The sequence below is a fragment of the Equus quagga genome, chromosome 11 (assembly GCF_021613505.1).
Source record: "Equus quagga isolate Etosha38 chromosome 11, UCLA_HA_Equagga_1.0, whole genome shotgun sequence".
Lineage (NCBI taxonomy): Eukaryota > Metazoa > Chordata > Mammalia > Perissodactyla > Equidae > Equus > Equus quagga.
In genome coordinates, this window is record NC_060277.1 from 101,601,742 (window position 1) to 101,616,021 (window position 14,280).

The 14,280-nt window shown below is 37.3% G+C and overlaps 1 protein-coding gene across 3 annotated transcripts in view; it reads right to left on the bottom strand.

Moving 5' to 3' along the window:
• SMURF2 (SMAD specific E3 ubiquitin protein ligase 2) overlaps positions 1-14,280 on the bottom strand; it is a 112,370-nt gene that overhangs the window by 16,624 nt on the left and 81,466 nt on the right. For 2 of the 3 annotated variants that reach the window (XM_046675667.1, XM_046675668.1), the window contains 4 exons: positions 13,036-13,119; positions 10,040-10,242; positions 7,341-7,425; positions 2,318-2,476 (listed from right to left, as the gene is read on the bottom strand). In XM_046675667.1, the coding sequence (XP_046531623.1) occupies positions 2,318-2,476; positions 7,341-7,425; positions 10,040-10,242; positions 13,036-13,119 (531 nt within the window). The remainder of the gene's footprint in view (positions 1-2,317; positions 2,477-7,340; positions 7,426-10,039; positions 10,243-13,035; positions 13,120-14,280) is intronic. The other variant, XM_046675669.1, reaches the window with a different exon arrangement.

The window sequence follows — 14,280 nt, forward strand, 5'->3', positions numbered from 1 at the left end:
AGATTTTTAAAAAGTTAAATATAAATCTATCATATGATGCAGCTGTTCTACTCCCATATATTTATTTATCCAGGAGAAGTGAGAGCGTATGACCATACAAAGACCTAAAATAAAAGTCTGTAATAGTTTTATTTGTCATAGCCCAAAACTGCAAACAATCCAACTGTCCATGAACCGATACTAAATAAACTGTGGTATATCCATACAGCGGTGAAAAGAAATGAACTACACACACAACAACAGAGACGAATCTCAAATAATTATGCTGGGTAAAACAAACCAAACAAAAAGGGTACATACTGTACAAATCCATTTATCTAAAACTCTAGGAAATGCAAACTAATGTATAGTGACAGCAAATCAGTGGTTGGCTGAAGATGGGGTGTGTTGTGGATTGAATGAATTGTGTCCACAAAGATACAGTGAAGTCCTAACCCTTGGTACTGTGAATGTGACCTTTTAGAAATAGGGTCTTTGCAGATGTAATCAAGTTAAGATGAGGTCATACTGGATTAGGCTGGCCCTAAATCTAATTAATTGGTATCCTTATAATGAAGAGGGAAAGCTGGATCCAGACATACAGGAAAGAAGATGTGGCATAATAATAAATACACTTTAGTCTTTGTCCTGGGTTCCTGACACAGAACTCCTAAAATCCTTGCAATTTCCTGAGTGAGAGAGAGAAGTCTTTTCTAATGTTTGGTCTTTGTCCCCAGTTCCAGATACAGAGCTCCTAAGTCTCTAGGAGTTTCCTGGGTACAGGAGCATTTTTTGTTTTAATGAGGTAAGTCTGGGTGGGCTCCTAGTTGGCTTCAGGATGGGGGCTGGTCGCCAGAAACACTGAGGCTTCATTAGAAGCTTGGAACTTTCAACCCCATCTCCCCAACCTCTAGGGAAGGGAGAGGAGCTGGAGACTGAGTTAATAATCTATCATGCCTATATAATGGCATCTCCATAAAATCTCCTAAATGGTGGTGTTGAGAGAGTTTCCAGGTTAGTGAACACATTGTGATGCTGGAAGAAGTGAACCATCTGGAGAGGGCATGGAAACTCTGCATCCCTGACCCCATACCTTGCCCTATGTGTCTCTCCCATTTGGCTGTTCCTGGGTTGTATCCTTTATAACAAACTGGGAAAAGTAAATAAAGCATTTCCCTTAGTTCTATGAGCCATTCTAGCAAATTACCAAACCCAAGAGGAAGGTCATGGGTACGCCTGATTAATAACCGATTGGTAAGACGTGTGAGAGGCTTAGGACTTGTAATTGGCGTCTGAAGTAGGGACAGTTTTGTGGGACTGAGCCCTTAACCTGTGGGGTCTGACACCAACTCCAGGTAGTGTCAAAATGGAACTCAATCACTGTACACCCATTTGGTGTCTGGAGACTTGGAGAATTGGTAGCTTTGAGGAAACAACCCACATTTTGGTGTCAGAAGTTTTGTGGGTAGAAACATCACAGAAGGCCAAGTGCAGACAAAGATTGGGATGATGTGTCTACAAGCCAAGGAACAGCAAGGTTTCCAGAGTCACAGAACAGATTCTCCTTCAGAGCCTCCGGAAGGAACTAACCCTGCTGAGAACTTGACTCTAAACTCCTAGCCTCCAGAACCGTCAGAGAATGAATTTCTGTTTTAAACTACCCAGTGCGTGATATTTTGTTACGGCAGCCCTAGAAAACTAACACAGGTGGAAGTCCCACAGGAAGAGACAGGAGGAATTATAAAGAGGCATGAGGAACCTTTTGGGGATAATGAGTATGTTCACTATCTTCAGTGTGGTGATGGTTTCACGGGTGTCTAATATGTCAAAACTTAAATTGTACACTTTAAATAGGCACAGTTTATCACATGTCAATTACATTTCAATAAAGCTGATTTTAAAAAAAATCCAAGGGTACATAACAAGCTCATTCATAAAGACTTGTGTCCTGAAAATGGAAAAGAAGGCCCAAAATGAAGGACCAAAAAAACCCAAAAAATCCTCTAGAATGGATTCAGCTATCCAGGAACTATTTCTGATGCACTCAGGGGGAAAAAATCACCCCATAAAGCAGCCTGTCTCTTCAGGTGTGTTAGGGTACACCTTTGATACAGATCCTCTTCCTAACATTTCAGGACAGGTTCCTACTTAAACACAGTAGGATTAAAATATTCATATCAGAGTAAAACTTGCCACACTCTTATATAAAGTTTTGTTCAACAAAAGTAATTTATAATTGAAGAGAGCAGACGTTCTATCACATTTATTACAAAAAGCATGTCTCAGTCTTCTCTTGTTCAGAACTTGCATTTTACCATGTATTGTTTCAAAAACTTACTTTAGAACTAAATGCAAGTTAGCAGAGAGCCGAGGATCTGTAAACTGTGTTGTTCTGTTGTTATGGTCAACGAAATAAACTCTGCCTGTTGCCGTATTACGGATCTCCCATCCAGGAGGCAACGGACCAAGCTCTTCACAATTGATGTTGCTAAGATCCCTGCAAAAACAAATATAAAATAAAAAATACCTCATTGCTGTGCCTGCTGAGCCAAGCAAGTATAAATGACACAGAACAATTTCATGAAGTCTGAGAAAATATACTGTTTCAGAAACTTGAGATGTTCAGCTGGAATCTTTAATTCCCAATGGTTTAACAAACTCACATATTCAAAACCCAATCCGTAAATGGCTCAGAAATTTATCACATAGCCTACATTTTTAGTAAGTTCGTTCCTGGGCTTTAATGTAATACAGATTTTAGATTAATATAAAAGCAATCACAACATTTGCCAATATAAACTGTACTTCAATACTTGTCTGACAAAATACTATTTTATAAATGTCAGTGATATAGGAATTAAATGTTTTCTAAAATTCCCTTCAATTATTTTTCTTTACCACACCATAAAATTTGTGTAAATAAATATTCATTCCTTGATTAATTTTAAACTTTCCAACGAAGCAAAACTGGGAATGTTACTGAAATTACAATCCCGAAAACAATCACAATACATCTTTTAAAGGATAACTGCTCCATTTTGAATTTTGAAATCTATAAAGCTGGTGAATGAAGAATTTTAAGACGCCTAACGAAGAATGCCCTAAGGCTTACTGCTACAATAAGAAAAGCAAAAAGACTTCTAATGGACCAAAGATCATTATTATTATTATATTACACATTCTTAAAACACTATTACATGCAGACAAACATTTACAGGACTTTAAAGAAAGCAGCATGTCTAATGTAAACAAACTATAACAGATAATTATAATGACAAATCTCATCAAAATCATGTTTTAAAAATTAAACCAGAAAAAGACTTTTCCTGAAATAACCCCTTTGTGGTCATAATGAGACAGATGAGGGACACACATAAGCACCCACAGATTTGTTGAAACAATGATTTTGACTTTCTGCTTATAGGTGTTCCAAGAGATTCTTCTGGTACAGAACAACTAATATTTGGAAAGAACACACTATTTGAGACTCTGCTAGTCTCAAAAGAGGCAAAGGAAAAAGTTCCAAGAATCCTCCTCAAATTTTTTTTAAAAAGTGAACTGAGCTGGAGCTAGTACCCAAGTGGCAGCAGGCAGATAAGCAGGGCTGCTGGAGGGTAGTTGTTAATTAGGAAACTCAGCCCCAGGCCAGCAGCAAGGTTGGAAAAGGAAATATGGAACTTCCCCACTAAACTGAGAACTCAAAGGGCGGATGAAGTGCTTCCAGGAAAACAACCTAAATTTCCACTTTAGGTCCACATAACTCCAACCAATTAAGATCAAACTCAAAATCAAAGATCACCAAACACTTCAGAAGGGAAAGTCAGGATGATAGAGTCTCAGTGAAAACCATAAACCACATGATTAGATCTCCAAGCCCTGTCAGAGATCAGACAGAACAGCTAAGATATGCAACATTAAAAAAACAAAAGGGAACAATTATAAAGACAAACTATCAATGAGAGATTATTAAGAATGAACAGATAGATTTTTTTAATGAAACTTTTAGAAAAGCAATTATTGAAATCAAAGCGTGAATAATTCTTTTGATGTAATGTAGAATTTTATTTTATATCATTTTACTTAGAATTTTATAAATCTATAGTCATACATGGGAGAGCTCTAAAGAACTGATTAAAAGAGCAGAAAACTGGGGGCCAGCCTCATGGAAAAATGGTTAAGTTCGAGTGCTGTGCTTTGGTGGCCCAGGGTTTCGCTGGTTCAGATCCTGGGTGTGGACCTAGCATCGCTCATCAAGCCATGCTGAGGCAACATCCCACATAGCACAACCAGAAGGACCTGCAACTAGAATATACAACTATGTACTGGGCTCTGGGGAGAAGAAGAAGAGGAAAAAAAACAAAAGATTGGCAACAGATGTAAGTTCAGGTGCCCATCTTTAAAAAAAAAAAAAAGCAGAAGACTGGAAACAATCTTTACGGGCAATTGGGAAATTAAAGAAAAATAGAATTCTATGCAGCCATAAAACGTAATGCAGATCTGTATTTCAAGACTACACAGTCAGTATGCAAAATAATGCATAACAAAGCATTAATCATTGTTTTTAAAGAGAAATGCAAAACATGATAAAATGGGACTTCTCTGAGAAATCTAAGTTTACTGATCTTTAAAGTTAGTTTTAAAGTGTCTGAGTTACACAATTTTATAAATGTCTTTGATTGAATAGTGACGATATTTTAATAGAACCTAAATATTTATAGCCTGCTTTGATATAAGATCTTCCATACAAAAGGCTAAATATTTACTAAAGGATGCTCCAAAACAAAAGATACAATATAATTTGTGTGTTTGTGAAGAAGACTGGTCCTGAGCTAACATCTGTTACCAATCTTCCTCTTTTTTTTCCCTCTCCCCAAAGCCCCAGCACATAGCTGTATATCCCAGCTGCAAGTCACTCCAGGTCCCCCATGCAGGACACTGCCACAGCATGGCCAGACGAGCAGTGCACAGGTCCACCCACAGGATCCAAACCAGTGAACCCTGGGCCAGTGAAGCAGAGCAGATGAACCCAACTACTCGGCCACGGGGCTGGCCCCTATGATATACATTTTTAAGATAATTTGGAGCAGAGAAACTAAAGAAAAGAAAAATAATCCTGAGTATTATTTCATAAAGTCATTATTCAATACTCAACATGAAATACTCTTAAACCTTTATAGAAACCCTATACTCATTAATGGAAAACTGACATTTCCTTAGGAGTAAGAACATTACCAGCAATGGTGCCAAAATCTCTCTCAATTTCAGCTTTGAATGCCAGCTAACATACTATTCTTCCAACAGATAGCTCAAGATAACTTTTTCACTATTGTAAAGCATTTAATTTAAAAAAAATCATTTTTCTTCTATACATCTCCTTGCAATGATTTTATTTTATAGAAAAGCTCTTTATTGACTTTCAATTTGATTAACAGAATCCAAAACACTTCTTTTCATAACTTACATAACAAAACTGTTATTTCCAAAAGTCAGGCCCTTGGATTTTTTAAGTGAGCTTATTAATAAAACAAAAATTTCCTGGGGCCGGCCCAGTGGCATAGTGGTTAAGTTCACACGCTCCACATCAGCGGCCCAGGGTTCCCTGGTTCGGATCCCGGGCACGGACCTAGTACCACTCATCAAGCTACGCTGTGGCAGCATCCCACATAAAACAAAGGAAGACTGGCACAGATGTTAGCTCAGAGCCAGTCTTCTTCACACACAAAAAATTTACTCTCCATTACTTTTTTTAAACTAACAGCTTATATTATCAAGACACAGAAATGGCAACCTTGATAAAATAAATAATAGCACATTTCCTTAGCTGCCACCTCAAAAGATTCTCATTAAGTTCTATCACCAAGTAAAACATTTTCATTATGAGAATTTTATTTATGAATAACTAGAGAGTATCAAAGCAATACAAGATCAGCTAGTCACTCACATCTGTTTTTGATTCAAATACATGATTCTTGACATGTAGAGCTCTGAATATAAGCTTTAGGCAGAAAACTATCTCTTGACCTTCCATGAATCCTTTTTTTTTTTTTTGGAGGGGGATGTTGCACTTAATACAAAAAAAATGTATTATTTTATGTATTATGTGTGCAGTTTACAAAGCACATTTAGAATTTAATTTAGAACTCATCCTTTTTTTGCAGCTTCAACAGGACTACTTGGCACTCTGTATCTGGTCATTAGAAAATAACTCCAAATAGCTAATTAGTGTTTGAAAAACTTATTTATACTAAAACGTATCAAAAGTTATGTTGAATCACTAAACTGATTTGCGTGTCATTCCATCTTCTTGAAGTTAAGACAGCTGACATTTTGGTTAATAAATGCACTCAACAATGCCTGCAGTTCAAATGTACAAGTTTGGGCATTTTTTAAAAATTTAGGGCCAGCCCTGTGGTCAAGCAGTTAAGTTTGTGCGCTCTGCTTCTGCAGCCCGGGGTTTCACTGGTTCAGATCCTGGGTGCGGACACGGCACCACTCATCAGGCCACACTGAGGCAATGTCCCACATGCTACAACTAGAAGGACCCACAACTAAAAAATATACAACTATGTACTGGGGGGATTTGGGGAGAAAAAACAGAAAAAAAAAAAGATTGGCAACAGTTGTTAGCTCAGGTGCCAAACTTAAAAAAAAAAAAAGGGACAAAAAAATTTAATTTAATTAGGTTCTTTCTTTTTCCACAATAAAATGAAACTTTATTAATGAACACGAGAGAAAATTGAATACACTTATATAAGGTTAAAAATAAAACTTCTTAAAACAAGTCTAACCAGAAATAAAAATATCAATTTACTACCCTTTAAAAAAAAGCGTATGTATGTTTTTATAAGATTTGTATGTTTTTCTCCAGGTCAATTTTCAAACTCCTAAAAGATCCATGTTTTTGCCGCAATTTTTTTTTTTTATTCTTTTCCCCAAAGCCCCACAGTACACAGTTGCATATTCTAGTTGTGAGCACCTCTGGGTTGTGCTGTGTGGGATGCCACCTCAGCATGGCCTGATGAGCAGTGCCGTGTCCATGCTCGCGATCCGAACCAGCGAAACCCTGGGCTGTCAAAGTGGAGCGCGTGAACTTAATTAACCACTCAGCCACAGGGCTGGCCCCTGCCCCAACTTTTTTAAGGGTGAGCAGGGAGAGGGACCGGGGACTAGCTGTGGGGTGGGACACTCGGGTGGAATCGCAGAGAAGTAGGTAGACTTTCTACTAAATGTCAAACTGAAATGACTATCAAAAAGAGCCAAACTTTTACATAAGCTATTTTAAGAAATTAAAGATTAAATAAAGAAATCTTAAGTAAAATGGATATTCAATGGTATGAAGAGTATTTAGAATATGTTCTTACCTAGGCACTCTTGGATCATGCCATGTGCTCACACCAGTCTGAGTATGTAAGAAATATACCTGACCTTGTTGTGTTGTCCTCTGTTCTGTAAAATTAAGAAACACTAATAATAAAAACACATTTAGAATGTCCAAATCAAAGACAGATATAGACACTAGGATGATATTATATTAATAGGTAAATTCTCCAAATTACCAATCCATTTTATTACAAAAAGTTGCTTTACAAATCATTTGTTCTGAACTCAGAATACATTTTCTCCTGGAAACAATCTTCTAAATGGTGATGAGGGTCACAGGTCAGCTATCTAAAAGCCAACTACACTTATAATGTGGCTCAACTACTAACCATGTTGCAATGGAAAACAGAAAACAAGACTGTCACAGTACCAATAATTAAACAAAACAAACATGATGAAATGATCTCTTATTTGTCTTAAATGTGAAGCCTGAGGGAAACCAAAAAAGGCTCAGAGAAAAAGCCTAGCCAACTTTGGGGAGATTCTGGGGAGACTTGCAGCAACTGCCAAAGGGTTGCAAGCTGGTAATGCTTTTACATTATGCCTAATTTTATTTTAAAAACTTATGTTTTTTTCTTTTCTTAAGAGTGTGTATTCTCAAGACTACATTTGGACTCAAACAACAGCAAAAAAGATGGAATATAGCAGAGACAATCTATAGTCAAAAGTGGGCAAAGATGGGGGCCAGCCTTGTGGCACAGCGGTTAAGTTTTTGCACATTCTGCTTCAGCGGCCCAAGCTTTGCCGGTTTGGATCCCGGGTGCGGACCTACGCACTGTTTGTCAGGCCATGCTGGGGCAGGTGTCCCACATACAAAGTAGAGGAAGATGGGCAGGGATGCTAGCTCAGGGCCAGTCTTCCTCAGCAAAAAGAGGAGGATGGGTGGCAGATGTTAGCTCAGGGCTAATCTTCCTCAAAAAAACAAAAAAGGGCAAAGATGGAAAAATAACCAAGTTAGAAAGAGGAGGACTAAAGAGCAAGTGTGCATATCAGGGAGAAAAAGGCAAAGGGGAAATTAACTCAAAGTCCTTGAGAGAGTGAAGAAGCCAGGGCAAAGAGAAGGAATCTGTGAAAGGGTTTCTGCAGTGGTGGTTTTAGTCTTTATTTATGATTTTAAGCAACAAAACCCACTATTCCTTAAATAAAATCTAATGAAAAATTCCCACATATAAAATGATAAAACTATTGCTAATATTTATTAGTATAAATTTAATTGCTTATAAACCTACAATAATCAACTTAAATTTTAAACTTTTAAAAATTATAACCATAAAATGTTTATAATTGGTTACAGATGACAGCTGCACTAATTTCAGCCTTGGTATCCACTTTATTCCTATGTTTTGGTTGCACAAAGTTTTTTTTAATCCAAATCATACAAATATTGTAAAAGTATAACCATCCCCACTTCAAACAGCTTGCCTTATTATCTCAATTAAAGAGAAATGGCAGGAGATACTTTATTCTACATTCTGAACATTAATAATAACAGCTAAAATGTACTAAGTGCTTTCTATGCAGGACACAGTATCAGGCACTTTACACGAAGTTATTTATTCCCGGCAACAAACCTATATGGTTGGTACTATTATTTTCCCCATTTTATAGAATATAAAACTGAGGCTCAGAGAGGTTAAATAATGTGCCCAGGGTCACACAACTAACATGTAGCAAAGCCAGGATATGAACCCAGGTCTGTCTGTCTTCCAAGCCCATACTCTAATCACTGTGCTATAAGTTAACCTGCGTGGCACAGCACAGTTAATGGACAAATTAGTGGGTTTTCTTTTTTTAATTAGAGATTTAAAATACCTTAAAAAATAAAGTTAGCATCATGCATTTGTGCAACAGTTTAAAAAATATTCTAGAGTAAAAATAAAATACAAGTTAGATCAGGCAATTCCCAATGTTGGTCATTAGGTGTCACCATCAGCCCAGAATAGTTTATCTACAGGCTCTCAGGAGGGAAAGGATGCAACTTCGTTAGATTTTAGCAAGAAAGGCGAGAACAACTGAACCGAGTTCATACTATCCCAAAGAGTGTTCACAAGTTGTAATTTAGAAAGTTCTGTATTCAACCAGGAGAAGATTCATGTCATCTTCCACATGAAATTCTACAATTCAGGAAATTATCTAAGACTATAATAATTTTACACAAACATAGAAGTGACTAAATCATTTACAACAATAACCCAATCACTCAGATAACCCAAAATTATAGACAATATAAATATGATATAAAATACCATCAGAAAAAAGCTTTAGAAATTTCTAAATACACATGTCTAGAAAATTACATTGCAGGTCTGACTTCAGATCACCATTATCAATAACAATACTATCTCCCTTCATACAGTGCCTGTTTACAAAGTAGCCTCACATTGTTTCATATGCTCCTCTCAATACCGTTGTGCTAAGGAGAGGCATCATTCATCTCATCTCAATATAAAAAAGTAAAATGGCTGAGGTTAAATGACCAGCCCAAGGTCAAACTGTCGGTTAGGCAGTCTTCTAGCACTTCAAAGACTTTTCAAAGTTGGGAGGTTTTACATTTACTCTTATTTTCATGCAGCATCCCTAAACCCAGATTAATAACTTCTTTAAAAGTTGATTTTCTGGCTTTCTTAGCAAGCTAAAATCAGTACACCACACTTTATTTTTCCTCTGCTAGTTGTCATACCATAGCCTTCTGGTAGGTCTGGAGGAGTATGTAAATGTGTCCTGCTCATGTAATTTCTATGTCGTTGTGACCTGACTCTCCTCTCTGCCAGTCTGGGATCTGAAGACTGTCCACATGTTGCACCATTTGTTCCACTAATTGGAGTGTTCTCATCAACAAAGCAGCTAAGAGGTCTGCCAGGACTAGAATATTCAGATGCCGGTCTATTGAAAAGTAACAGGGGAAAAAAAGTTACTCAACTCAGATATCAAAAGGAGAGTTCTCTAGACAATGTACGTACTGCAGTAACAATCACTTATAAGAAAATGTAATGATTAATATAAATATAATGATTTCAAGAACTCTGAATAAAAGCCTAAAGCCTCTAAGCACCAAAGAAACTCAAGTGATAAGCAGATTGTCAATCACGTATTTCATCATTTTATATCGATCTTACATTTTATATGAAATCCACACATCTGTAGATGTTAGCACTAGCTTACAAAGCACTACAGTAGTCCTCCCTTATCCATGGGTTTGCTTTCTGCTCTTTCTGTTACCCGTGGTCAACCGCAGTCCAAAAATATTAAATGGAAAGTTTCAGAAATAAACCATTCCTAAGTTTCAAATTGCACAGCGTTCTGAATAGCATGATGAAAACTTGTGCCATCTCGCTCTGTCCCGCAAATCATCCCTTTGTTCCTCCCACGTGTTAGTCACCTAGGCATCTTGGTTATCAGATTGTCTGGTACTGCAGTGCCTGTGTTCAAGTAACCTTTATTTTACTTAATAATGGCCCCAAAGCACAAGAGTAGTGATGCTGGCAGTTCAGATATGCCAAAGAGAAGTTACTGTTTTCACTCTCTTTCTGTGCCAAATTCTTAAACTTTAGCACAGGTATGTATGCACAGGAAAAAACATAATATGTATGGGATTTGGTACTATCCACTGTTTCAGGCCTCCACTGGGAGCATTGGAATGTCCCCCGAGGATGAGGGGAGACTACTGCACTTGACTCAGCTACAGCTACCTCTCAGACCTGATTTCCCAGCATTCTCCCACTCTGCTTCTGCCACACTGACACTCTTCCTGCTCCTTGAACGTGCCACGGTCGTTCTACCCTTAGTGCTGCAGAGTAGCTCTTCCTTCCACCTAGAATGCTTTTTTCTCCTTTTCTCCCTAGGCCAGGTTCCTTTTTGTCATTCAAATCATAGCTTAAGCTTAAATGTCATCTCTAAGAGGTCCTTCCTGACCTTCAAATCTAAAGTAATCACCCAGGCATTTGAGAGTACATCACCTTACTTCCTCAGCATAGCAATTATTTCTCATATTTTTCTTATTTGTATCCTTATTTTTGACTGTCTTCCCCCACCAGAATATTTGAGAGAAGAGTCTGCCTAGTTTGTTCCCCACTATATACATCTTCTGCACCTAGAATAGTGTTTGGCATATATGTAAGAGTAGCTCAATAAATATTTATTGAATGAAAAAAAAAATTGATCGGGGGCCGGCTCTGTGGCCGAGTGGTTAAGTTCGCACGCTCCGCTGTGGCAGCCCAGGGTTCGGATCCTGGGCGCGGACATGGCACCACTCGTCAGGCCACGTTGAGGTGGCATCCCACATCCCACAACTAGAAGGACCTGCAACTAAGATATACAACTATGTACAGGGGGGGGTTTGGGGAGATAAAGCAGAAAAAAAAAATTGACTGAACGAATAGAGGATAGAAGATAGTCTGTCTCTTCAAAAAGCTTCCAGTCTACTGGAGGTCATCCAAAATAAGAGGATAATAAGAGTTAATTTTTAAAGAAACATTTATAATGCGATCAACTTTATACATGTTGAAATTAAAGTCAATTTTAACAGTCCAATGAGTCACAAGGAAATGGGCTTCACTAAAACAGTGACATAGATATACATTCATTTACACTCAGGTATAAAAATGGTTCTTTTGACTTCAATAAAATCCTTGGCAGTTTACTACTAGAAATGCAACTCTCAAGTATTTTTTAAAACAGGAACGTAAGCGAAGCTTTTACCTGAGAATCATAATATAATAGAAAAACTGTGATTCAATGAGTTAAGCAATTCCTCTCCAATAAATAAAAGTAGGTATAACTAATGAGAAGCACTTGATATTCTCTGCCTGGTGGCAGTCCTGATAAGAAAAAAACCAAACTGGGGCAAAACAAACACTGAACAGAGGTGGCAAAAAGACTTTGTTCTTACTGAAAAAAAAAAAAAAGGAAAATTCAGCCACTTATCCCATTTATTTTCAGTTACTTAAAAAGCTCTTCCTTGGAGTTTCCAAAAATTATCTTGCATCCCCATGGCTTTATACACTAAGCTCTGAAGGCCTTTCTGCCTTGTTCACTGTTATTGCCCAAATGCTAAGTGCAGTGCCTGGTATATAACCATTTCGTGAACTGGATGATGGCTGTTACCACTGCCTTGAACACCTTTCATCACCTTCCCCTCACCTGGCTAAATTTCAACATTCTTCAAGATTCGGTTCACAGATTCCCCTCCTTCAGAGCTGTCTTTGCAAGTTCTACCATCCCCTCACCCCTACTCTAAGTCAGGAGCCCACTACATGGTCTCAGATCATCTGATTCTTAACCACAAACCTTACTGGACGCAATATAATATAATCATCCCCCTACATGACTGATCAAATGGAGAGCCTGTGTATGTATTTTGTTACAGCCATTACAATAACGGACTCAAAAAAAAAATTTTTAGGAGTCCCAAAAACAATTTGATTTCTCAATTTATTCATTTAACTTATTTAATAAATATTTATTGAGTACCACTGCAGGCCCTGAAGCTACAATAACAGAATGACCTGCTAAATAATCTTCACTGAAAATTACTTTTTAAAAATAATAATGGCACTTGCTGTAGGATCTACTGATCTAGAGCAGTATAAACCAAGAAAAGCTGACAGATAAACAGAAAGGGATGACTTCAGCAGGGCGAACAGCATAGACCATGGGACGATACTTGCATGTTCTTACCGTGTTGGACGTTCCCACTGCGTAGTTCTTGTTATGTGGTTTAGATACTGGATTCTTCCAGAGGCAGTTCGTCTTTCTTCCCAGCTTAAATAAAACATCAAGAGATGAGGCATTAATAAGAAGCTGGATACAGGATGTTTTTAGTGCAATAACCAAGCCAGGAAGACATCTGCTGTTATGAATCAGGAATGACAAAATGAAATATCAATACACAGATTATAGGAATTTTTTCAACTTCTTTTAGAACCGTACAATGTATCTCCTGGAAGTTTGAACCTTCTGAAGTATTTATACCAAGGTGTGACCAATATTTTCCACCAGCCAAACTCAGAATTTTTCAGTAACGTCAACAATGCTTAATTGATTTCTCCAGAATTTAGTAGGTAAAAAGGACTATACTAAAAATAAAACTCACACATAATTTTTTAAATTAAACTGGAAAAGTACATAAAAGCATCTAGCCTACCGAAACTAATTTTTTAAAAAGCAAGAATGCCACTTCTTCCTCAATATTTTATTAATTCATGTAACAAAGAAATAGGCAAATGACTACAGAAATGTGGTAATGTTACTATTTCCACCAAAACATTGGCAGAGGTTTGGAGGCCTTAAAAAATAGAAAATAAAATGGGGCTGGCCCAGTGGCGTAGTTGTTAAGTTCGTGCACTCTGCTTCAGCAGCCCGGGGTTCACCAGTTCAGATCCCGGGTGCGGACCTACACACTGCTCATCCAGCCATGCTGTGGTCACATCTCACATACAAAATAGAGGAAGACTGGGACAGATGTCAGCTCAGAGACAATCTTCCTCACAAAAAAAAAAGAAAGAGATGCTAAGAGGTTTTTTCCCCCTGTGATTACAATTACAGTTCAATAATATAGACCAAGTTTAGAAATAATAAAGCCTACAGTATTATAATTGTCTCAATATTGACTAGTTATTACATCCTAAACTTCCCCTTCAAAAGTACCATAACCTACTTCACATCCATAAAAGTTAGCAGATCTATCAAGCAGCTAAAGTGATCTACAAACAGACTTAAATTATAGCAATTTTTAACAGTTTAAACAAAATGAGAAAACACCAAAGCTTGGAAGTAAAATTTCATGCCAAAAATAATTTAAGTAAAAACTTGACCAATCATACACTTTAAATGGATATAATTTATTGTACGTAAACAATACCTCTATTGAAATTAATCAAAAATACTTAGAAAGTTAAAAATAAAATCAGAAAAGTGTCAGAA